This window comes from Gastrolobium bilobum, unplaced genomic scaffold (assembly GCF_033153095.1).
Source record: "Gastrolobium bilobum isolate Gb01-03AN ecotype WA unplaced genomic scaffold, APGP_CSIRO_Gbil_v1 utg436, whole genome shotgun sequence".
Lineage (NCBI taxonomy): Eukaryota > Viridiplantae > Streptophyta > Magnoliopsida > Fabales > Fabaceae > Gastrolobium > Gastrolobium bilobum.
Window position 1 is genome coordinate 106810 of NW_026898220.1, and position 25278 is coordinate 132087.

General features: G+C 34.5%; 2 protein-coding genes and 1 long non-coding RNA gene across 7 annotated transcripts; 1 reads left to right on the forward strand and 2 right to left on the reverse strand.

The window, feature by feature from the left end:
- Positions 1 to 761: 761 nt before the first annotated feature.
- LOC133313958 (bifunctional TH2 protein, mitochondrial) lies at positions 762 to 5970 on the forward strand. 3 transcript variants are annotated; one of them, XR_009751880.1, is made up of 7 exons: positions 762 to 1245; positions 1953 to 2061; positions 2849 to 3139; positions 3280 to 3694; positions 3802 to 4068; positions 5055 to 5674; positions 5773 to 5970. XR_009751880.1 is itself a non-coding variant. In XM_061515385.1 (7 exons), the coding sequence occupies exons 3-7, from the start codon at positions 2041 to 2043 to the stop codon at positions 5465 to 5467; spliced, it is 1407 nt and encodes a 468-aa protein (XP_061371369.1). In that variant the 5' UTR covers positions 1107 to 1245; positions 1715 to 1778; positions 1953 to 2040; the 3' UTR covers positions 5468 to 5970. The 3 variants fall into 3 exon arrangements, 2 of the variants coding, with proteins under 2 accessions (XP_061371368.1, XP_061371369.1); XM_061515385.1 differs by adding an exon at positions 1715 to 1778 and having other exon boundaries at positions 1107 to 1245; positions 5055 to 5970; XM_061515384.1 differs by having other exon boundaries at positions 5055 to 5970.
- A 3882-nt stretch (positions 5971 to 9852) lies between these two features.
- LOC133313962 (uncharacterized) lies at positions 9853 to 11379 on the reverse strand. Its single transcript, XR_009751881.1, has 4 exons — positions 11106 to 11379; positions 10732 to 10808; positions 10566 to 10632; positions 9853 to 10134 (listed from the first exon to the last, which is right to left on the reverse strand). It is a non-coding gene; the product is annotated as an uncharacterized LOC133313962 (long non-coding RNA).
- Positions 11380 to 19765: 8386 nt separating this feature from the next.
- On the reverse strand, positions 19766 to 24989 carry LOC133313932 (inositol phosphorylceramide glucuronosyltransferase 1-like). Of its 3 annotated transcripts, none has more exons than XM_061515355.1 (10): positions 24567 to 24989; positions 24229 to 24349; positions 23888 to 24028; positions 23591 to 23754; positions 22317 to 22424; positions 22022 to 22159; positions 21810 to 21944; positions 21270 to 21552; positions 21021 to 21144; positions 19766 to 20294 (listed from the first exon to the last, which is right to left on the reverse strand). In XM_061515355.1, exons 1-10 carry the CDS (start codon positions 24804 to 24806, stop codon positions 20153 to 20155), a joined length of 1596 nt encoding a protein of 531 aa, XP_061371339.1. In that variant the 5' UTR covers positions 24807 to 24989; the 3' UTR covers positions 19766 to 20152. The 3 variants fall into 3 exon arrangements, with proteins under 3 accessions (XP_061371339.1, XP_061371340.1, XP_061371338.1); XM_061515356.1 differs by having other exon boundaries at positions 21270 to 21458; positions 21866 to 21944; positions 23888 to 24073; XM_061515354.1 differs by having other exon boundaries at positions 23888 to 24073.
- Positions 24990 to 25278: the final 289 nt, after the last annotated feature.

Genomic DNA, 25278 nt, shown 5'->3' on the forward strand with positions numbered 1-25278 from the left:
CTATCAGAGTTTCAAGGCATCCTCCTTGCACTGCATGTTCGAGGCACATGGAAACAAAAAAATGAAGATAAAAGGATGTACGTGAAAATAATATATTATTTTGGTTTTAAACCTCTATTATGTCTATCAAGATCAGTCCCTCTAGCTTAAACAAATCGATGGGATAATTCAATGATGATTAATGTGGACCGAGTTGATTACAAAAATAATTGACTTGAGTGAATCGGAATAAACGGTTTTTTTTTTTTTTGAAAAAAAAAACAACACTCGAAATGGCATGCAAAAATACTAGGCTCGAAAGAAAAAAAAAATCTTTAGCTCGTTTGACATCTCTAACATATCAAAATAAATATAATGATTATTTTTCATTTAAATTATTATGTATATAATGTTAAACTGTGCCTAAATATTGTTATGAAATACATAAAATATAATTGAATCATTTAATCATTAAATTTTAATTATGAGTCTGTCTATTAAACTTTATGAAAACCATACCTAACACTTTTAATCCAATATTACTTTTTAAATATTTTGACTAGAAGATTTTCTTAAAAGTTAAATAAATTAATTTAAATATGTACTCAATATTTATTCATTAAAAAAAACTTATATTCAAATGTGTAGGATTTAAACAACTCAAGCAGGGGGTAGGCATAATATAACTAGTTATTAATATTATTGTTCCCTCAAACCAGGGCAGTGTTAGCAAATATCGAAGGAGCTTAACTTTGGTGTATGGCCCATATCGAACTTAGGCCCTAATCGTGACATCCGGTGAGAGCCCACAAGCGAAGAGAGAGACCCGGCACTCGCTCGCACTCGTCTCTTTCTGTGTCTCAGTAGATTGCAAAACACAGAGGATGCGAAAGAGAGAGAGAGCGAGAGGCATCGCCGTCTGTGTATTTGATATTTGATGCGCATGCGGTGGTTCCTCCAAAACCCGATCAAAACCTCTCTCACTCTAAATCTGAATCTGAATATCAATAATATCATCCGTTCAATCTCATTTGGAGGTTTGGTTCCTTACTCGCTCAGTTCGAGTTCAAGTTCGAGATCGTCAATGGCAGCCATCCACAACGAAGCGGGACCTGCGAGACGGTTCTGGATCAAGTTCAGCCGCGAATCCATCTTCTCCATGTACACTCCCTTTGCCATATGCTTAGCTTCCGGTAATTTGAAGATTGATTCCTTCCGCCATTACATCGCACAAGACGTTCATTTTCTTAGCGCTTTTGCTCGAGCGTGAGTTACTTTTACTTTCATTTACTCTCTTCCCTTCATTATATTATTAACCGTACTTGTAGTCTATATATTAATGAACCTACTCTCATATTCTACTCTTTAAAACTAATGCCTATATGCTTATAACTTCCATTCTTAACAATCCTTTGGAGTAGGAGGTGATGTTCTCATCAAATTATTGTCGCCGGTTTGGTTGCTGAGAAAGTTCACAAAGAGCCAGTAGAGTAATAATAGGATAAATAAAAAAAAATGAAGTTCGGTTTGTTTTTTGAACTGAGTAGCTGGAGACAAGCCTTGAAACAACTATATAGAGATTGGAATGTTTGTTATCTTAGATGGTAGAGAATGAAATGTTCTCATGACTCGACATTATAATTTTCATCTCAGTGAATTTATGGTTTTTGGAACTAAGTGCGACTAAATTCATGTGTTTGAAATTTTATTTTATGTCTTTTGTTCTGTTTGTCAGTTTTCTCAGCAACCAAAACTGGAGAGTTAGATTATTTGGTGAAATTGTATATACATTGATTGAGGTGAGTTTCGGTCTTTGAAATCCAGAACACCGTGCAAGACGTACCCCTTCCCCCTAGCTCTTCTTTTTCTGTCTTCCTTTTTTTTTTTTAAATAAAAATAAAAATTATTAAGAGGTTTATGCTAGATAATTTGGTTGTTTAAAGTTTTTTCTTTGGATTTTGATGATTTTGTAGGTATGAGTTGGCTGAAGAGTGTGCTGATGATGATGATGCAAAGCTTGGACTCTCTGAGTTGAGGAAGGCAGTTTTAGAGGAGCTGAAGATGCATGACTCACTGGTACAGGTAAGACGCTTTTCCCAGTAACATGGGCCTTAATTGGAGCAGGATCTTTCATCTTTCTCACTATAATTTTACTACTTATGTTTGTGAATGTGGATTGAATTATGAAATATTCAAGGGTAAGAGTGGCATTGCCATGATTTTTTCAACTTGTAAATGGGATGGGTCCCAAATAATATTTTAGGGGTGGTGTGCTACTAGTAAAGGAGATAAACTGTCAGCTAAATGCTGATTGAATCCCTTTTCAATTTTTAAAAAAAATTGAAAAATTTGTATGGATAATAATGAAGTTTTATGTAAAAGGGACGAGCCTAGAGTAGTGGTAAAACTGCTCCTTTGTGAGTGAAAGGTCACGGGTTTGGATCAGGAAAACAACCTCTTTGCAAAGGGTAAGGCTGTGTAAAAGGATTGCCCTCATCCATACCCTCGTGAGTCAGGGTTTATTGGGGAGTAGCTTTAATAATAAAGTTTTATGCAGTTGGAGCATGGGCACAAGGGGCATCCTTTCCAGTGGAACAAGAGAATGAGAATACTTTTGAATTAGTTTTGGGGAGGAAAAACAAAAATATGTATTTTGCCCAAATCCTACCTCGGTGTATTATTATATTGATGACCCCTTGTTTGAGATTAAGCCAATCTTAAAACCTGGAATGTATAAAATGTATGTCTCATGTCATGCTAACGTCATGAAATTTTCAAACAGCCATTTATACTTGACATGCTTGTAATTTTTTCCTTTTTTTGACCCATTTAGCCTATATTATTGTGGTTTTATGCCAATGGTGTGCAGGAATGGGGGTTGGACCTTGCCAAAGAGCACAGTATTAATTCTGCAACAGTTAAGTACACAGACTTCCTGTTGGCTACAGCCTCTGGGAAGATTGAAGGACTAAAAGGTCCTGGTAAACTTGCAACACCATTTGAGAAAACAAAAATTGCTGCTTATACTTTAGGTGCCATGACTCCTTGCATGAGGCTTTACGCCTTTTTGGGTAAGGAGTTCCAGGAACTTCTGGACTCCAATGAAAGTACTCATCCATATAAAAAGTGGATCGACAACTATTCTTCTGATGATTTCCAGGTTTGTCATGTTGAAAATAGAGCCATACCATATAGCCTTTGTGGTGGCTTGGATACTATTTTGAATCTTGTTTGAATATACATTTTAATCATGGCTTTCTTGTGCCCCAACCACTCAGTTATTCTTATATTTGAATTTAGGCTTCTGCTTTGCAAACTGAAGATTTGCTTGACAAATTAAGTGTCTCTTTGACTGGAGAAGAACTTGATATCATTGAAAAGCTTTATTACCAAGCAATGAAGCTTGAAATAGACTTCTTCTCTGCTCAGCCCCTCTTTCAGCCAACTATAGTACCCTTGACTAAAGGACACAACCCTGCAGAAGATCATCTCGTGATTTTTTCTGATTTTGATTTAACATGCACAGTTGTTGATTCATCTGCCATCTTGGCAGAAATTGCGATAATGACAGCACCAAAATCTGATCAGAATCAGCCTGAAGATCAAATTGTTCGCATGTCATCTTCTGACCTCAGGAATACATGGGGTTCTCTGTCCAAACAGTATACAGAGGAGTACGAGCAATGTATAGAAAGCATTTTGCCTGCTAATAGATGTATGGTGATTTTCAATATTCCCTGTACAACAGTCTTAAATGGTTTAGCAAGAATCTATGTTTTGCTCAGATTTTGTTAATTGGCTTTGATCTCATGTGATTTGCAGTGGAATCTTTTGATTATAAAGAACTGTCTATAGCACTTGAGCAACTCTCAAAATTCGAGAACACGGCAAATAATAGGGTTATCGAGTCAGGGGTCCTCAAGGGTATAAATCTAGAAGATGTAAAGCGTGCTGGGGAGCGTCTGATCCTTCAAGATGGTTGCACTAACTTCTTTCAGAGAGTTGTTAAAAATGAAAGTTTGAATGCCAACGTGCATGTGCTTTCATACTGCTGGTGCGGTGACCTCATTAGGTCTGCTTTCTCTTCAGGTACATATTCTTTACCTTGAGCTGTAGTCTCATTTCTCTTTGCTAATACTTGTATCTTTTGTTTATTTTTAACAACTTGAGCTTGTGGAATTCAAATCCTTTTCCCTTTGGACATTGCTTCTATGTGAATCTATTGTTGTGTTCATTTTGCACTCTAGGATTCATCCTAATCATGCTGTGTCTCTTAGAATATCTTGTTTGGGTTGTTGGGGAACACATTATACTTTTCATGTCAGCATTTTCTCATGATTTTTTTGAAGTTCGGGCAGGAGTAAGGTAGCTCTAATGGCATTGGGAGGTTTATGCAATTTTCTGATGTATTTGGTTGGAGAGGATGATCATATTTTCAAAGGGTTTCTTTTTGTCCATACATTCACTTGGGGATAGAATTTTTGAAGGCCTCTCTTTTCTGCTTTGCCCATGGTTGTTATAAGGGAATTTTTATTAATTTTATGCAAAGAAACTGGAAAGCTTTGCTTCAAATTTTAGCCACTTTAGCTTGCTGCTTCCATCCCTACTCTGTTATATTATTTTTTTAACTTTCAAAGATTTAACTATGATTTTATTATGTTAACCAAACATGTTATAATTTGTCAAGTTACATGTTTCTATATGTTTGACATGACAAATCAAGACTTTTGTGTCAGAATGGTTTATGAGAATGAATTGAATCACCATGAGTTCTTTATTATTGTTTGTCTTGATCTTTTTCTGTTATTTGATTGGAGAATATGCGAAATTTTCTATTGAAATAATTGTTATCTTGCATAAAATGGCTTGATCAAATCTTCATTGCTTTTCTGCGATTTTAATAATTGTTGATGTTACTTTCAAGTGGTTTATCTCCTATGGTCTTATATTACATTATTCTTTATCTGTACATTTTGCTGAGAATGTGCAAAGTTGATTGAAATTGGCAATTGATTATATTTTAGACTTTTAGTTTCCTATTCTCTTATAAAAAAAATTTTCTAATCTTTGAGCAGCTGATTTAAATGAGTTGAATGTTCATGCTAATGAGTTCACTTATGAGGGATCTGTTTCCACGGGTGCAATTGTTAAGAATGTGGAGTCTCCTATTGACAAGGTCCAAGCTTTTCGTATTATATTGAAAAATTGCAACGATGACAAGAAGAAATTAACTGTTTACATTGGAGACTCAGTCGGTGATTTACTTTGTCTACTTGAAGCAGATGTAGGAATTGTGATTGGTTCAAGTTCAAGCCTTAGGAGAGTAGGGACGCAATTTGGTATTTCATTTGTCCCATTGTTTTCTGGCTTGGTCAAGAAACAGAAAGAATACATTGAAGGAAGCTCTTCTGATTGGAAGGGTTTATCTGGCATTCTTTACACAGTCTCTAGTTGGGCTGAAGTGCATGCTTTTATTTTGGGTCGCTAGTCTTATTTTATGTCTCGCGCACCCAAATTCATGCTAGGCTAAAAGAAAGAAATATATATATTATATATAGTGCAATACAAATACACAAGCAGGTGGCTAATTTTATAAGCGGCCACAGATTATCTGCTGTCTCTTTTATTTCTCTTACAGGATGTTGCAAATCAGAGATATGGTGTCATTCTGATTAATGGATATGCTGTAGCCAGGGTATATGCGATTTCCTGGAATTTCCTCTTAAGTGTTTGTTTGACATCTCTATTTGCTCATTGTTATTCATATCTTTCTTTCCCCTTAAATCTTCTCAGGTATGAGAAATTCGGACAGCAATAATTCAAATGCTTGTTAGATCAGGACACCAATTCAGACTTTGTTGTCCTGGTATTTAGTAGGCTATTGCTGTTCCATAATTTTAAGAATTCGGCAGAAATCCTGTGTATTGTATTTTCAGTTGACTCCTTGATCATTTATGAATGCAAATGCAGAAATTATGTTCATCTTTATATTCGGACATTGTTTTATTTTACTTTAAATGTATTGTATTTTTGGGCAGTTTTATGCTAGATTTATGGTCTCAATCGTTTCCAGTATGATTTTGGAATTTGAGAGGTTAAGTGTGGAAGGGCTGAGGTTCTTTTCTGTCATGTTCGAATTAAGGGTGAGGATTTTGGTCCTTCAGTGTATTTATTGTCATACTATACCTTAGTTTTTATGGTTTTTTTCAAAAAAAATTCTTTAAAACTTAAAAAAAAACTCAAATTTTTATTAATTGTTTTATATTTGGAAAAAGGATTTGTCCTTTTAAAAGATATAATTTTGTGTCATTTTATATCATAACCATTGATTTATGTCAATCAACGATTAGAATTTATTGGGTCAAATTTATTAATTAATTAGTAATTCGTAATAAAATTCAATAAATTCTAACTGTTAATTGACGAAAATTAACGTTTAGGTTCTAAAATGATACAAAGTTATATGCTTTAAAGAGACAAATATTTTTCCCTTTATATTTATTCTCTCTTTGAATAATTTTTTCTAAAATTATTTTTTATCGCTCATCTTGTTCATATTTTTTTTTTTAGGAAGGTTATACTTACAACTTTTTTTTTTACAACCATATCTTAACACCGTTGATTTTCGTCAATCAACGGTTATGATTTTCTCAAATTAAACTCATTAATTAATTATTAATTCACAATAAATGATAAACGTTGATTGACAGAAATCAACGGTGTTAAGACATAGTTGTAAGAAGTTATAAGAAAAAAAGTTGTACATATAACATTCCTTTTTTTTTTTTTTAGTAAGTTGTTCGTCTCTTTTAAAAATATAATTAAATAGAAGTAGGGAACGCAAACATGGATATTATGGATTCTTTGGGAGAGATAAGCAGTTTTGGTATGTGATAAAAGAAGAGTTTTGAGAGGAGAGTTATTTTAAGAATGAGAATAAATAACAGAAAATTAACTTTTTTAAAGTTTTAAATGAGGATAAACTTTGAAACACGATAATAATTTAAAATTATAAGTGTGAATAGGCTATTAGGCATATTAAATTAGGGAAAAGTGTGTATAATTTTAAAGGATGTAAAGTTATGTCATTTTAAGAGAGAGAAAGAGATAGATAAAGGAGGAGAGAGAGTTGACAAAAAAAAATAAAGGTGTGGGCCCCACCTCTTTGTGAGAGTGAAAGGATGTAAGTTATGTAATTTTAAATGATAGACACTTTTCCCATTAAATTACTCTCTATAGTTTACCGGGAAAAAAAAATAACACTAAAATTTTTGACGTCTCTGAAAGTAGGCAACATGTATTCTAATTCTAATGTGAATTGATTAAACCTGTGAGATCGTTTCGCGCATATGAACAATAAATAGAAAGTCATTCCACATATAAACGATTAGATTAGCTGAGTAGAGAAACAAAAGAAAAGATTAAAGTACTTAGTTTGAATGAATATGATAGATTGGGCAAAAAAAACTGTTAAAGTAAAATCATCAATGAGGGGAATGGAATAGAAAGCATATTTTTTTTCCTATAGATAGATAATTTGTAAAGCTCTTTGAATATCAAGCAATAGATTTTGTTTTCATTCACGCATAATAGAGACAATAATGTATGAACGTGAAATTCTTGCAATGGATGAGCTGTAGAAAGGACTTCAAATCTAAAAAGAAATTTATATATGTTTAGAAAGACAATCAAATAGAAATAAAGAAACGAGTTTTTTTTTTTAAATAGAATTTACTGTTTTAATTTATAATTAGTTTTCTATTTTGATCTGGACTTATCCCATGCAGAATATAAAGCTCAGTCCATGGATGGCCCCAAGGGTCCAAAGATTAAAATTTTAAGGCAAAGGAAACGCGGTCATTCCCCATATATGACATTATATGGTTACATGATAACACCATCTTAGAAGTTTACAATCACCTGAATAATCAATGGCTAAGTGACAGACACATAGTTTCAATTATACCTAGAAGACGTAGCTCACAAATAGACATCTCGCACACGAAATAGCCTGTAAGAGTCACTTCTATACACCAATGAAATTAAATGCCGATACTTAGAGAGAGAGAGAGAGAGGGGGGGGGGGGAGGGGGGGGGGAGGTGAAAAAAAAGATAAAGCCTAACATCAAAACTTCTGGATTATACCTATAAGACGTAGCTCACAAATAGACATCTCGCACACGAAATAGCCTGTAAGAGTCACTTCTATACACCAATGAAATTAAATGCCGATACTTAGAGAGAGAGAGAGAGAGAGGGGAGGTGGAAAAAAAAGGTAAGGCCTAACATCAAAACTTATGAATTTTCATTTAAAAGAAGAAAACTAATTCCTTCTTCCCCAATATTGGAGTAAAACTTTGTTTCTGTATTACATATGTTAGAGAATAATATAAACCATTAAAAACATTATCACCTAATACCTTATAATTTTGGATTAAAATGATTCTTTACATAGTATCAAAGCTTCAGTAACCACAAGGTCACGAGTTTGATCCTCACTATCCCCCACTTGGGGAATTAAATAAGCATAAGGTAAAAAATAAAATAAAAATGGGCTTATACAATATTCACGTTTCAAGCCCAAAGGACTCTTACGTAAAGGGGTGTGTTAGAGAATAATATAAACTATTAAAAATATCTTCACCTAACAAGTTAAGATTTTGAGTTGAAATGGTTCTTTACAACATATTTCATTACTAAAATTAAAAATATGTTGGACTCATATAGATTAATAACAGAGATATAGGTGAAATAAATGTAATTAAGGGGTGTGTAACACCCCGTTCTAGAACCGGTTTGTTAACATCGCATTATGATATTAAGCGCAGTTACAATCACATGGGTTCAATTAAAATCCGGATAAATTTTTCATTTTAAAATGTACCGAACTTATAATACCCAATTTCGTGATCATAACCAAATTACCTTGCGGAAACAGATAAATTAAGCTTAACATCATGTTCATTTTCCATTTTTAAACCATTAATTTACTTCTTATTTAGTTCACATCTTCTACTATATTATAGGTTTCTTCATTAGCTACCTGTGGCTTCAAACCGTGCTCAAATCGGAGCACTGTAGCCCAAGTTAGGACCCTTTGAAGCAACACAAGAGAGTGTTGGTCACAGGCCCAGCGCGCTACCGGGCGCTCAAGCGCGCGCTATCGGGCGCTAAAGCCTCCATCTGGGCGCTTAAGCGCACGGAGGCAGTAAGCATCAGCATTTCCAGTGTGGATGGGCGCTTAAGCGCGCAACAGGGCGCTCAGGCGCGCTAGCCTGGGCGCTCAAGCTCCCACTGGGACGTTTTAGCGCGCAGAGACAGAAGCATCTCCTCCTTCAGTGGCGAAGGGCGCTTAAGCGCGGGCCAGGGCGCTCAAGCGCGCAACCCTGGGCGCTTAAGCCCCACCCTGGGCGCTAAAACACGAGGGGGCAGTAAGCCACCCAACTTTCTGCAGCAAGGGGCGCTTAAGCGCACGCCAGGGCGCTCCAGCGCGCCATCCTGGGCGCTTAAGCCCCCACTTGGGCGCTCCAGCGCGAGGAGGCAGAATGCATTGGCACTCGCAGGGGCAGCAGGGCGCTTGGGCGCGCTCCTGGGCGCGTAAGCGCGCTGCCAGGGGATTCCAATTCCCACATTTCTCAAGTCCAAGCCTAGGGGAGAATGCATCCCCATTACAAACCCCAAATGTCCATGCCCCAAAACTAAATCCTAGCACTCATCCAACCTCTCCTCATGAGATTTAGCTAGAATTTGGGCAGCATGACCTTTGTTTTCTCATCGTTTACCAGTTTAAACGAAGAGGGTACCTAATTGATTTTCAGCCCAACCCATTCAACAACTCAATACATAACAAGCATGCATATATTGAATTCCAAGTAGACATCATTTACATTACATATCCTTTACAAATCATAGAACTTAGCTTACAAAACACTATAATCATTCCCTTGGCTCCCATCAACAATAGGTGTAACCAAAGGCATGAGCATAGGCTAAGTTCATCCAATGAATCAAGATATACATATGATCATGGGCTTTCAAAATAAAATCCTATACATGTCAACTACAAAAGGCATGCATAAACTCAAAGAAGTGCCATATTTCATGCATAATCCAGATATGGCCACTTGCCACCAGAGGCTCCTGCAGCATCCTTACCTGAAAGGGGGTCCCCACAACACGGGGTGAGATATACGAATATATCCAGTAAACCAGGGGTCCTTGGAGCATCTCTCCACCCCACAGTTCCATATCAGTGTAATAGCAATAACAATAATAATGCAGTAAATACATATCTATGCAAAGTGCAATACATCTCCAGGAGAAATCCCTCGAGCTCTCAAGCTGTCCTAAGGAAACTCAGATGCAAATAGTCCTACTGGCCAGCTAACTACCAAGTATGATTTACGCATCGTCATGCAACATACCAACATAGGGAAACACCATCCTATGCCACACCAAATGCATACACATACGTATAACAAAGCATTACACTATTTTATTGCATTTATATACACAATCACAACCTCCACCCTTTCAGGGCTTGGTAGAACAGTCAAGGGAATTACACCCAAGGTCCGAAGGCTTACCTCAATGCTTCAATCGACCTTTGTTCTTCACCAACAGTTTCAGCAATCAACTTTTACAAACATACACCTACACATGGTGTAATGCAATCAACACATTGCATCCAAGAGTATTTCACAATCAACCATCAATTACTCAATTCAAAGCACAACCCAAGTATGAGCTTACCAATTCCAATGAGCTATTCAAGCTCCATAGCTTGCTCCAATGGTTGATCACTCACGGTTGGTCCAAATGTCTCAATCCTAGACATCACAAGGATCCAATCAGTCATTCAACTCACTAATTGTTCAACATGCTAGAATACTAACCAATCCAAGCATAATTTTTCCAATATTATGAACAATTATCAAATGACTATCTAGGCTCATTTCCACCGATTAAATGACATTCCTAGCATTTTCCATAACATGCTCTAAGCTCCATTCTTCCTAGAACATAGCTAATTCAACTACATTTCATAAAAATCCCAATTTACTATTCACAAACCCTAACTCATGCAAATTTCAAGGAATCATGAGGTTCAAGGGTTAGAATCTTACCACCAATGGTCACACAACCAAGGATTGATGGCTCCTCAAGCTTCAATGGAGGTAGAAACTCTCAAAACCCCAAATTTCTCCAAAGGGCCGAATTTTTGAGAGCCAATATCCCACCACACAAAGCTCCCCACTTAAAACTAAGCTTGGATTATGAAAGAGGGCGAGATTCTAAGCGATTTAGGCTTTTGAATCATCCAAAACCATCAAGGTTTGATCTCTCTCTCTCTCTTTCCCTTTTCTTCTTCCCTCTCTTCTCCCTCTCTTCTCTTCTCCTTTCTGGTTCGACGGGTTGGGTGGGGAAATGAGGGGTTCTTTTGGTGACTTAAGTCACTTAACATAGGTTAAGTGGCTCTAAGCGGGTATTGGTTCGTCTATCTATTTAACTCCAATAATTACCAAACTTTACCCAAAAGTCTGGAATATTATTCTAGGAATATTACTATTTTTATTTTTATATTTTGGGTACTTTTGACAGTACCCATTTATACCCCTTAATTTTCACTGAGTACACTTTTTAACTCCAAAGTGACTCAGATTCATTTTATTAAGCCTCACACTTAATTTCACCCAGTAAAACATGTTTAATTAATTAATTACACTTGATTTCCTAATTAATTAATATGGGCTATTATAGGGTGATTTTTTTAAATATATTTTATTAAAATTAGAAATAAATAAGACTCATGTGATATTAACAATTAAAAAAATATGTGAAATAAATACTATAAATAAATTATATTTTTTTAACTTTAGTAGGTAATATTGTGAGTGTTTATTAATATTCAGAATTTTACAATTAACCATCATCATTACTAAATCTACAATTATAGCCATATAATACATAAGGGAAAAGTGTTTGTCCTTTTAAATGACATAACTTATATTCTTTCACTCTCACAAAGAGATGAGACCCACATCTTTATATTTTTTTGTTCACTCTCTCTCCTCTTTTATTTATCTCTTTCTCTTAGTTAAAATCTTACATCTTTTAAAATGATATACATTTTTTCCAATATATAATCTGCATAATAATTCCCCTTTTTAAAAATGCGCTGAATAGAGAAAGCTTCGATATCAAGAATAAGATCACCATGATTATGACGAGAATGAGAATGTGCACTTTGATTAATTTTAATCAGTTTAGCAAATATTGTAACGCTTGATCTTTCCGACGCAATTATCGACCCTGCTTAAGTTTTAATTATTTTGCACTAAATGCCACTTTTTTCAATTACAATAAACCAAAGGCATTAAAAGCAGTTTTTCTTCGCATCTAGAGAAGTAAAATTTTATTGGATATTGTTCGGAATTGACATGAATTTGTCATCGGAAGAGTTTTTTCTATCTCTCTTTAGTAAACATTAAATAACTGAGTTCTATTAAAATTTATAATAAATATGTAGGAAGAGAAAAATGTATACAAATTTTTTTAACTTTAATTGAGGATCCGTTTCTAGGGTAGTAAAGATAATTATGACAAGCAATTGTTCTGTGATTACCTCAATGACAAGATACTCAATTTTTTATTTTAACAAACGTACCACCGTTCAGTGCTGTGTACTCATTAGTACTTTGTTCAGTTGCTTGTTTGAATGAGGAACAAAAGCATGCAGTCCAAGGTTTATTGTAGAGAAAGTAATGATTCTTAAGAAATGATTTGTGTTGATGGTTAGTGGAGTGATTAAAGTTGACTACCGAATCATACATAGAGGGATGCTTATTGCAAACTCATAATAATGTGCACCAGTCTGTTAATTATTAATAAATGAAGATCCTAATTTGCATTTTCAGTTTTTCCATTTCAACTAAGTATAAATGTGTTACATGTAGAGCAGCTTGGAGTTGGAATAGTTAATTAGTTATATTCAAGCTGCGGAGAGTGGTAGTTAAATTCTTTGATGATCCAACATTGGTTGTTGTCGTCCGTACAAGTTGCTTGGTACGTATGTTGTCCTTTACATGGTTATAAAATTTACAGCAGGAGCACTCGCACTCGCACTAACTTTGCATGTTATTGAGTGATTGAATTTAATATTTACAAATAGTGAGTGCCTCAAATAAATCAGTCGAATGATCAGTACAGCATAAATGTGGTTATGTGTCGATTTCCAACACACTGAGTGCTAATTTATATTATATTGAATTGAAAATGTGGACCCATCACAACTTAGAAAATTATTTTATGTTCTTAGAGCAATCTTCTGAAATAGTTAAAGCATGTGAAACGAAAATTGAATTTGTGTTGGATTGATTTGTAAAGTAAAATCTAAGAGTATTACCTTCAAAGCATGCAAGAACTTCTTTCATATTTGAGTCAATTTGTCTTGAGCCTCGGCCTCACGGATTGGTAATCAAAAGGGGTTACATAGTTCCAAAATTCAGTAACACTTAGCAAAGAATGCAAAACACGAAAAAAAAAAGTTGCACACTAGTTTTTGTTTGGGAAACAAAACTGGGGGACAAGGGGTGATCTTGCTTTCTTTTCAAGCAAACAAAAAACTGCTTAATGCAGTTTTGGCTGGTCAATTAAGGAAATTATGTGTTTCTCCACTTACAAGATATATGGTTGAGTACAATTGAAGAAACTGAAAATCATGGGCAGAATCATCTGCAGCAACTTTGTCAACCTTAACAACTCTGGTTTCATACTCTCTCCAAATCTTTACTTTTCCATTAAATAGAAAATCACCTCACCTGATCCGAGGTTGTCCAAATTAATGTATAATTTGGATCAATTTATTTATTCACAATACAATTAATAAAAATTTGTCCTGATTCAAGAAGATTTTACGACAACTCAAATAGTAAAAATTAATAACAGACATTTAACTTGCAAATACTTCCTTCCATATATATAGATTAACTCTGATAATTAATTAGCTAGAGGAGAGGAAATGAACTACAAGTTGGTACTACAAGTCTACGACTGAAATCTTGAATGCCATAAATATTTTGATAAATATAGCGTAACGAGTTTCTTTAATGAACAATGTCAAAAGCCAAAACTTTGTTTAACTTCATTCTTTATAAGGTCCATATAAGTGACTTTATACTGAAATTAGGTGGTAATTATGAATATTTACTTTGCAGGAATAGTATGTATCTTATTATTTACTTACTAATAAAATGAAATTATTGATTTATTGCTCCATATAAGCTTTGCCTTGTTCATCAACCTGACTATTGACAAAAGAGCAGGTCAGGTCGATCATGTTGACAAATAATCCAACTTCAATGCTCTAAGCAAATAAAAAAGGGTAATCTGGTCCTATAAAGTTCCTGCAATAATGCACTTGGTTCATTGAAATATTAGACTCATTGTGTGGGTCTATAATAAGATAGCGTTGCATTTACAAGTGACTAATTAATTAAGCTCTAAGCAAATATAACAAAAATATTCTTCATTATTAATAATTTGTTTTTCTTAATGGAGAGCCTAGTCAATGGTGTACATCAGATTCCCACTCTAATTGTAATTTGCAAAAGATCTACAAAATAGAATATTCCTTCTCTGTTAGTGTTAGTATATGAATAAATCCAAGACAATGGTAAACTAGATAGAACCCCTCCTTATAAATGGCATTCGTGTATTTATATAGCTAGAAATATAACCTTTCATCGATCTCTTCCACTATTGTCGGCAAAGAAATATATGTCCCGTTCGTTGTAAGAATAACTAACAACTCTAGCATCTTTCTTCTTTGAGCTGCAGAAAAAGATCATCATGAGGTTCTTAAGGTTGAGAACAACACCACTTTGGTCCAAGTTCAAGTATATGCTTCTGGGGTTCACGCTGCTGTTGGAGCCATGGCCAAATGATACCACAACAAAGAAGCTAGAAATTTGAGGACATTTGACATGAAGAAACATGCCATCTAGGCAAGTCTGACGCTTGGCTTTTCATCTTTCTTGTTGGGTTTGCTGAGAATCAAAAATAAAGCATTAAGCATGGGATTATTTAGTGTATCAATTAGATATTAATTACTTGTTTTCTCTTTTCAGTTCACTATGTCTTTAAATTCGGGCAACAAAAAACAACCCTTTCCCTTTGCTTTCCCAGCTGGGACTATGATATATATGTTATGTACCCTTAATTCTCTGTCTTTTTTAAACTTTCAGCTGCATTTTATATTACTACTTGTATGAAAGTCTTATACCTCTAGATTGTTCTATTCTGTATGTTAAGTAATTAATCAAAGATGTTTTTTGTGCTGGATTTATCATATCATAGCTGTGCCTAGGAGAATAGAATCACATGATGAGCCTTTCTGGTTCTGTCTTTAGATTATTAAAAGTAAATACACTCCCTTATGAGATATTGGTTACACAGAATAGTGCAAAAATTTCACAAGAATGATGTTGACTTAAACTATGTGATAAAGTGACTGACGTGCTTCAAGAAACCGAAAAGAATTAATGAATAACACAAGCAGCCGGCTATTAGCTGTGTATTTTTGGTTTAAATACCATCAATGCAGATTCTTAAGCATCATACAAATAAGTCAAATATGAATATATACAGCATGCATCTACATCTTATTTCACATGTAATGAAATAATGTAATTCTTTAAAGTTCAGTAGTAGTATTGGATTGTTAAGGGAAAGGTTAAACTTTCCAAATAACTGGAAATTGAAATAATTAATACTTGAGGGATGACATATACGTGAAATATCTGCCTACATTTGCAGCTGGGCCAAAGACTTTTAAATCTATCATAATACAATTGAAGAAGTTAGCTGCAACTAAATATATCACTATGATTAATGCTATTTTTCTTTTTTCTTTTTTGACACATTTCAAAATTTCCAGTGTCCCATTTTAATAATTTGATACTTGATATTAATTACTACATACGATAAGAGTGCAATTTATTTCACATTCACTTTTTATTCAACAACCATGGCCTGCCTTTTTTTTTCCATCTTCAAATTAAGTCAGAGACATTATCTTTATCATTCTTATTATTATTATTATTATTCAAAATGTCAATTAGACAAACCAATAAAGTCGGCTAACCATATGCACAATTATGTAATGAATTCATTCAAATACGTCCGGGCGCGTCAAGAATCAATGACTATCCCTACACATCAACATAAGATTTTTCAGTGTGCTTTTTCAAATTCGTTCTGGGCTACCAAAAAGTAGATCAATCTCATTAGTATAGGTAGTACCAATTAATTTTTATAAACTATCACAAACTGTATAGTTTCATACCTGTACAGTCTTTGGAATCTCTTTCCTTCGGGCGTTGATTCGATTCATTTATGTAACGCTTGCTGGAAGTCTGTCAATAGCCGCTCCTTGTCCATGCCCTTTCGCACCGACTATCACTCCCCGCCCTTATGAGCTACACAAGGATCTCCCATTAATCTCATTACAAATTTTCATTGTAATTTTTAGTTTGACCTGACGTTAAAATATAAAGTTATATGCATAGGGGGAGAAATGTTAGGCAAAGTACTACCGTGTTTAAGCTTAAAGCCAAGTGAGTGGGAACAGATTTGTAGTTTTCTTATATAACACTTTTATTTACTTGAGGTTGAGGATAAGCATGATAATTCCCGTCAAGCCGACCCTCCATTTGTCCATTATCTACTTCGTTTTTTCTTTATTAAAATGAGTTAGTCACCATATGTCCCACACTCCCACCTGTAGGAAAGGGATGCGCAATAACAAACAAAAAAGGGGGTATGGCCCCTCAAGGCGTCAATTAACAAATTTTCATTTGCTTAATTGTGAGTCATCAAGGGCAAAATTGACTGAACAATATCCAGAATCCAATATAAGAGCAGCACCAGCTTCCAACATCGATCGAAGATTATTGCTTTTCTACCTTTTTGATATTTTACACTCATTGTTTTGACTTCAAGTGGCAAAAAATGATGTCCCTCGTGAATTTTTTCTGAGTGATGAATCATATGCATTGTCATGCCTTGTACCATTTTCAACTTAATAATTTCAACAATCAGGGCAGTTGAAAAGAAGTACAAATAATTATATAAATTGTCTCGCAAGTGCTAATTACACTATATGTATAATAAAAGAGAGATATTCTATGAATAAGGTCCTTACAAGGTTCTCTTGTGAGAATTCCACTCTACCACTTGGCACAAGTATAGCAAGTCAAGAATGCTATGAACCTATTCTAATTTCAAGTCAATAAGGTCTTTATAATAGTATAGAAGTTGGTCTTGAGTTAGGTTGTGTTGGTCACGGATGAACGGTGAATTAAATTTATCAAAAAATTTGTAATTTAAAAACACACAACTGAGATACAATAAAAGAAAGAAGTGACACAATTATTTTAACATGGAAAAATCTTCAATTGGAGGGGAAAAAACCACTACCCCAATTTGTATACCTCTATTCAATTTGGAGACAAATTCACTATCAATCAATTTAAAATACAAGAATAGACCTTATTCTATCTTTATACAAGAATTAACCTAAAACTTTATCCAAGATTTCCGGAACCCTACCCCTAGGATTTTCACGGAGTCCAATCAAAGACTCTCCCAAGCCAAACGGCTCTCGTCTTTATAAAGACCAACTTATTTTTAAGTCGTGACCTTTTCCAAGATCAAGAAGAACGGAGTTCAATCAAAGACTCTCCGAAACCAAACAGCTCCCGTCTCTATTCACAATGAATAAAGATCGACTTATTTCTAAGCCACGACTTTTTCCAAGGTGAAGTAGAAAATCCAATTAAAATTGGTTACCTTATACGCTTCTAAATAATAAGCAAATAGCTACAAATAAAATCTAAGTTGAGGACTTAATGAATCTGCTCATGTCTTGTTTGCCAAATAATTTTGAATGCACCTTAGGAAGAAATACTCATAATATACTCAATTCGTTTTTTTCTCATGAGTGCTCAAAAGCATTTTTCTCTTGAATGCTCACCCACACACACTTTGAACAAGGACTCAAGGTATAATATTTATAGACTTTTTTCCAAAATCAAATCCTAAGAAAAAATCTCAAGATTATCATGATTTTTAAGAAAACTTTCCAAAATATCCTTTTGAATATAAAATCAAAATCTTCAAATTAACTTTCCAAAAATAGATAAAATCAAATCAAGTCTTTTAAAAAAAATAAAATCTCAAATTAACTTTTTCTTTTTCAAATCAAATATTAAAAATCTATTTGGATTAAAAATAAAACTTTTAAATCTTCTTTCCTTAATTTCCAAAACTTTAAAGATTCGTACCTAAGGCATGATTAAGATTCACCTCATCCAACCAACATGAAATCTAAGATTTTATATTGCAACTTTGATCTTCACAATTTCATGACAATTGTGTTGCATTATCTTTATCACAATTCATCACAAACTAAGTCCTATAACAAATTTTAAAAAACTAAACAAACTGTTAAATACTTTGGCATCATTTATTTGTTATCATCAAAACTAAACAAAATCAAAATGTGGGATCCAACACGCTGTGCTTTGTCGGAGTTATAATAGATAAGCCACACAAAATAAGTTTATGTAATGTTTGCCTATTTAAGGATGTAAAATGTCATTTTTCCTTCTAAGCTACCTATTTTTGCCAAGCATAGCCTTTTTCACATCTATAGTAGGGGAGAGTGGGAAAAAAGGTTTCAAGAAATTCTCAGCTACAGCAAAAAAAAGGAATATGTAAATTACCAAAGTTTATACAAAATAGAAACTTTTCTCAAATCCCTGATAATATCCTGCATTCATGTGAGTAATTCCCATCTCGCATAGAAGTGGATCCCACACCGAAGATATGAACCAAAAGAAAATTATACTGAAAGACACCAATTGGTTCTCTTTATTGAGAAAAGTAGAGATGAAAAGGAAGGGTATGACAAAAGATTAACTTTATATCTTCCTTTTTTATTGTCTAAGATATGGATTAAACAAAAGGTTCCTGCTTGTAACCAACACGCACCACTCAATCACTCATTGCCTGGTCAAGGCTAAAGTAGTGCCATCAAAGCTATGATTAGATAATACCATGGCATTTAGTGAAGTACTACTGTGATCGGATTTGGATTTTCAAAAATGAAAAATTAATCATACGATCATGTTATTTGATTATAATTACTTATTGATGATGAGATAAGAAAAAAAATACATATAACTTTTTTTTTTTTGGTGAAAAAAAATATATAATTTTTAAATAAGTAATTATGATCAAATAACATAATCACATGATCACATTTTCACGTAAAAGAATCCAAATTAAAAAAACTAAGCTTATTATTGCAGGTGAGCAAAACAGCAAATTGTGACAATTATGTCAGTGGCATTCTCTCCATTGTCCTCACGAAAATGAGGATTAAAAAATAAATTACATTTCGCATTAATCACAATTGTTCCTGCTTTTACCGACAATTCTGACAACCATTTTACATCTATCAGCCAAGCACGTCCTTAGAAAAACACGTTTGCAAATCAATTCAATTGGCACAAGTAAATTGAACAAGTAAAGATAAGAACATGTATTTAATTTTCTTTAAAATTGTCAGAAATTTAAAATTTTAATCCTAAAATCTATTTCAAATCAGACTAGTCACGAAGCAATGAATCGATTGGAATATCTCAAAAAAGAAAAAAAAAATACACGTTTGACTCATTAGAGACTCAATTGTAAATTCAATGGAGCAACGTTACCTTTTAAAAGAACAATAATAATGTTACAATGGAAACACTCGGGATGTGAGACAAAATTTTTAATATTACATTTGCCCCTAGAACAACGCTAAACGTTAGCTGAATACAACAATAACAACCACCAAGTCTCAGCATGTGAGATAGGTTAGACAAATCAAATGTCATTGAGTTTTATCAAAATCTAAATTTCAGTAGTTTGTCCTAAAGTTTTCTTCGGCCTAATGTCATGCTTTGTTGCCAATCTTTGCATAACCAGTCCAAGCCCGGATGAAAGGTGAGGGTTGTATATGGCAACTTATCCCAATTCTTATATGGATCAAGGACGCATATTTTAATGAAATAAAGGTAAATAGAACAATAATCTACCGTAGTTTAAGCCAGTTTCAAGATTTTAATCAACATGAGGAACAGAAGCTCCCATCTCGTGCAACATCCCACTCTTCAAGGCCTTTCAGAAATGATCTGATAGCAAGATGTTCAGAAGCGTATGTCATGAAAGACGTTAATATCACGCCCCCAACAATCATCAAACCTAACCTGTTAGAAATATAAATCAAAATATAAGTGTAAATTCGAAGAAAAAGATTTCACAAATGATGATTTTTTTTCATAAAATTTAAATTAAAAAAATACTTAGAAATATAGTTAAATCCACTTCAAGATAAATGCATACCAAACAAGGGAAGATTATTTTGGTAGATTCCATTAAATTTCAATTTCATGCAAACTAGTGCTGGTATTCTATGCGCTGTAAATAAGCGACAAAAAGCACCCCGCTAGTGACACTACAATAGAAGACAGACAAAGAAAAACCATCCTGTCACAAATGAATTGCTCTGTTCAGAAATACATACTATCTGTTTACTGTTTAGTATTTACTTTGCTCCCTCCTCCCTCTCCCTTAAAAAGTGCAAGAAAACAACAGCAAACAAAGCTATTAAAGCCCCTAATTGTTTCCAGACCACCAGTTTAGTTGAATCTGGTAGAAGAGCTTAATTAAGATGTGAGCCAAAAAAAAAGCAAAGAAAGACCAATTAAATGGTCAATAACCTTTACAGTTAACGGTTGCTCCTCCCATTTCTTAACCTGGGTAATGGATGAAATCACAGCTTGAAAGCCTATCAGATGGACATGATTCCAAGTTACCACTCAAAAGAGATAAACCGGAGATTGTAGGTTCTTTTGAATTTGAAATTTGAAATCACAGGCAACTGTGCATGTTTCAATGTGATATATTTACTAATAAATTGTAATGAAAATTACCGTAAAAACAAAGCAGTAATTCCAAAAAGACAAGGCAAAGATGGAGCAACAATGGCCAAGAAGGCCATCCCTAATCCGTAGTACCATGTAGCACCATCACAAGAAGGTATCTGTCGCTGATGGCCTGTGAATACAGATGAGATAAAATTAATGATGACAATTAGGAAAAAAAAAAAGACTAAGGATCTTGAGGACACAATTAAATGAAAGACAAAAACCCCAAATAAGCTCTACTCCTGGAGAACATACGTTTTCCCGAATCATCATCAGAAGATCCATGATGAGACAATGAAGGTGCTTGTGACGCCATGATCTTTCCCCAATGGTAAATCAAATTGAGATAACCTCCAAATAATATGAAGAAGATTGTGAATGTCCATTCATACATCAAAAGCAAACCAGTCCATGGAGTCACTTGCCGAGGTACTGTCAAGAGAGCTAATCCAAGAGACACCACTGCAGTCATAAAACAGACACAGACAGAAATACCGCCCAAATATGCAGGCACCTTATACTGAGCACCATTTAAGAGCTGTTTACAGAATAATTTTGGAATGTTAAAAATATACAAGCAGTATGCATATCCAAATATAGGATTTGGATCCTCTCTCTTGAGGCCATCACATGACCCAGTCATTTGATGAGAAAGATACACAATGTTGAGCTCAAGAACTTTTTGTGCCTCTACATAGGGCATTGTGTCCATCTCTCATCAAATTAATTGGTCATACGAGGGCCTCACATGAGAGGATCCAAATCTCCAAACAAGACAGAGAAGTACAAACTGACCTGATGGGTGGAATTAATAGTTGACGTAGAAATGTTAGTATATGCAAGTGGCCCACCTGATTTAATCCTATAATAAAGGTGTCTGACATGATCACATAGTGAGCTTCTACAACAGGAACCGTAGTACCCTTGATTCTGCCAAAAATACAATGTTATGAGTCTCATGTGAATTCATAGTGCTTGGAGAATGATATCAATCCATGATAGCTGACCTTCAGAAACGAACGATAGCAACAGAAGAGCACAGCACAAAATGGTAACAGAATAAGAAACTTCACAAGAAAATCATCTTTAGGATTTCGGCCGCCTCCAGTTCCAGGAAGGGATTCCTCCAGCTGATCCCTTACATTCTGCAGCCTCAACAAGGTAAGAACAAATAAGTCGACATATTTTTATCACAAACTTCAACTTGAAGAGATGACTACTTAAGCAATATGGCCTTTTAAAAATCAATAGAAGACAAATTTTTGAGATATTGCCAAATAGGATAATAAGTTGCACAAATACCTGCCAGACATCAACAGGTTTCAAAAGCCAAGATGTCCACCAGTCCCAAGGCTTAAGAGGACCCAGTGTATAATGAATCACACGGAGTTCGTTCTCATCTACCATCCACTGGATAAATCACCATGAATGGTAAGATAATCGAACCATAATATGCAATGTAAAGGAACACTACATTTAAATGCAGATATTAGGTATGTGTGCAAGAGTATGCAAAAAATATTTTCGTAACTTATTCAGCCTAGGTGGAAAGAAAAAAATTCACAAGAATCTGAATTGCTCAATTCTTATTAAAATCATGTTCATCCACCTCACACCATTCTAAAAATCAGCTAGAACATTTCAAATTGATTGAAAGGCAAAGGTTTCCTACAGACCACGCATGCCCAAAACCCAGTTTCTAGAAGGAAGTAAAGCAAGATCAAAATGTTTCGATGATGGAAAATTTTGAGGCTTTCCTCCTGTACCTTATATAACCAGATCAACAAGTGCTGATTCTAACTGCTATAATTTCCATGTTGCTAACAGTAAAATTCCAATCCAATAGCAGCACTAAATAATATCTTTATCATTATTAACATAGGTCACTGCAATGCCATAACTAGTAAAGAGCTGCTTCTTCACTTACTCCAATTTCTACCATAAGCTCCTAAAACAACAAAAGAAATTCATCTCAACACAAATGAAGAATACTCCGTTATTTAGTGGCGGCAGTTTCTGTCAGGCGGGTCCAAAGGGAAGCCCGTGGCGGGGGACCACCACCAATGAGCTAAGGCTACCACCAATAGACTAAGTTACTCCAAGTACACCAAGTGGATCCGACACCACATCTCAACCCAAAACCTTAAGGCATTGGGTTCATGGGTCCTACATGCAATTGTTGAGAAAGGTTTATTGAATTCTTCCTTTAACCTATTCAGAAAGGCTTTAATTTTTTAACACTTCAATTTAAAATAATAACATTTTATTCCAATGATCACAAATATTACCTGTTGAAAAGACAGTAGATGTTAAACTAATTGCACCATATGTACTGGAACATTAATTATTAAACATCAATATGCGAACATGTAGAACTCTTACAGACAAGTTAGACATTAATCATATAAGGCAACTGGATCTAACGGACATCCATCTGAACTCAAAACTCAAATAAGGATATCAAGCATAATTAAGTTAAAAAGGGAAGAAACAAAAAAGGTGGACGTATCTTTCATGTATTGCCCCTACTTACTTAAAAGGAAAGAACCATCCTCTTATTACCTATATTCCAGTACCTTGTTAGCAAGCATGTAAAGACCAACATCTGCATTATAAAGTGTGGAAAGTCGCTCCATTTCAGGAACTGGTCTAGTATCCAACACTTCAGGGGTCAAGTTTGGCTCAAAAATATGTGCATTGGGAAATCCAGAATAATATGAATTAAGAAACCCCTGATCCCCTGTGAAAGTGAGAAGATGGATGAAGCCAATTGTTCAAACCTATCAGGTTCAAATCCACATCTAATACAAGATGCTTCAAACAAGGAAATTAGAATAATATCATTTAAAACTAGCACACAAAAATCACTATACCTCCAGTGTAAGATGGCAGAGTGTTGACTTTGCTCATCATGTCGTTAAAAACAGTTGTAGATGGCTGCAACACCATGACTCCAGAATTCAACCTCTCAGAATGTTTTAAATTAGCACAGAATTTTCCACATTTGAAGAGTTCTTCAATATTTTTAACCACAATAGTATCAGCATCGAGATAAACAACTGTATATACATCAAGACAGCCAACAAATTATACTGTGTAAATCTGAGGAGTTACATTCCATTTAAAAGCCAATAACATAAATGGAAATTTAGAGTGCCCTCCATCATTTCTATGATTAGATACAATAAACTAGCAAAAAACATAAATAATTAACCTTTCTTGTAGTCAGTCATGTTAAATATTTTCAGCTTTGTATAGACACCCCAAAATCTCTTTGGACGTACTTGATTAGGATTTGCCAGTAAACTAATCTTCTCCACTATCCAACCGTCAGCCTAAACACATAAAAAAGAGTTTAAAAATTATAAAAACATTAGAATTACCAAAATTTGTGATTCATGTCAAGTGAAACATAAACTTCAGAACTTTAATGTAAAATGTTTTTTATACAAAGAAACAGTCTCCAAAATCCTGAGGAGCGAATTTCATCTCTCGTTCGAGAATGATGACATCAATGCAATTAGCAAACAAAATACAAATATGAGAACGTACCCTTAGAAGGTTATTGGTATAATCAGAGACACCGTCTGAGACCAAAACCACCATATCCTTGTTGGATCCAGTGTCCCGAATCGATTTTCCCAGAACTCTAACGCCCAACAAGAATTCATCTCCGTACAATAGAGTCACATACGCCACATCCGTCCTCTGAGATCCCAAAGAAGCTTCTGATTGAACAGAAACTAACAAAATTATCAACCATAACCATGTACTATTATTGTATGATTTCATTGTAAACTCTTTTCACGAGGTGAAATCTCTCTCTCTCTCTCTCTCTCTCTCTCTCGAAAATAATCCCTTTTCGATGCTGCACTGCAAGTTCAAACGGTTCAAGGGATTTGAATTTTCACTGTGGTCTCTGAACGCTGAACCTTCCCTTTGAGGCTGCCCTGCAAAAAATTATAAGATGAAGGAGTAAATCATAATTCGTTTATTGAAAGCATAAATAAATGCGGGGGATTAATTTTCTCATTTCATGAGAATAATTTCTTATTTCTCATGTTACACACAATACATGTCCAAAAATATGAGAAAACAAAAAAATTAATATGGGTCTCACCTTTTAATTGTGAGTGTAACTTGAAAAATTTTCTCACATAGAATAAAAAAACTATTTCCCATAAATGTGACTCATGTTACATTAATTGTAAGAGAAATGTGGCAATAAAAAGAAGAAATGAAATTAAAATGTTTTTACGGTTTA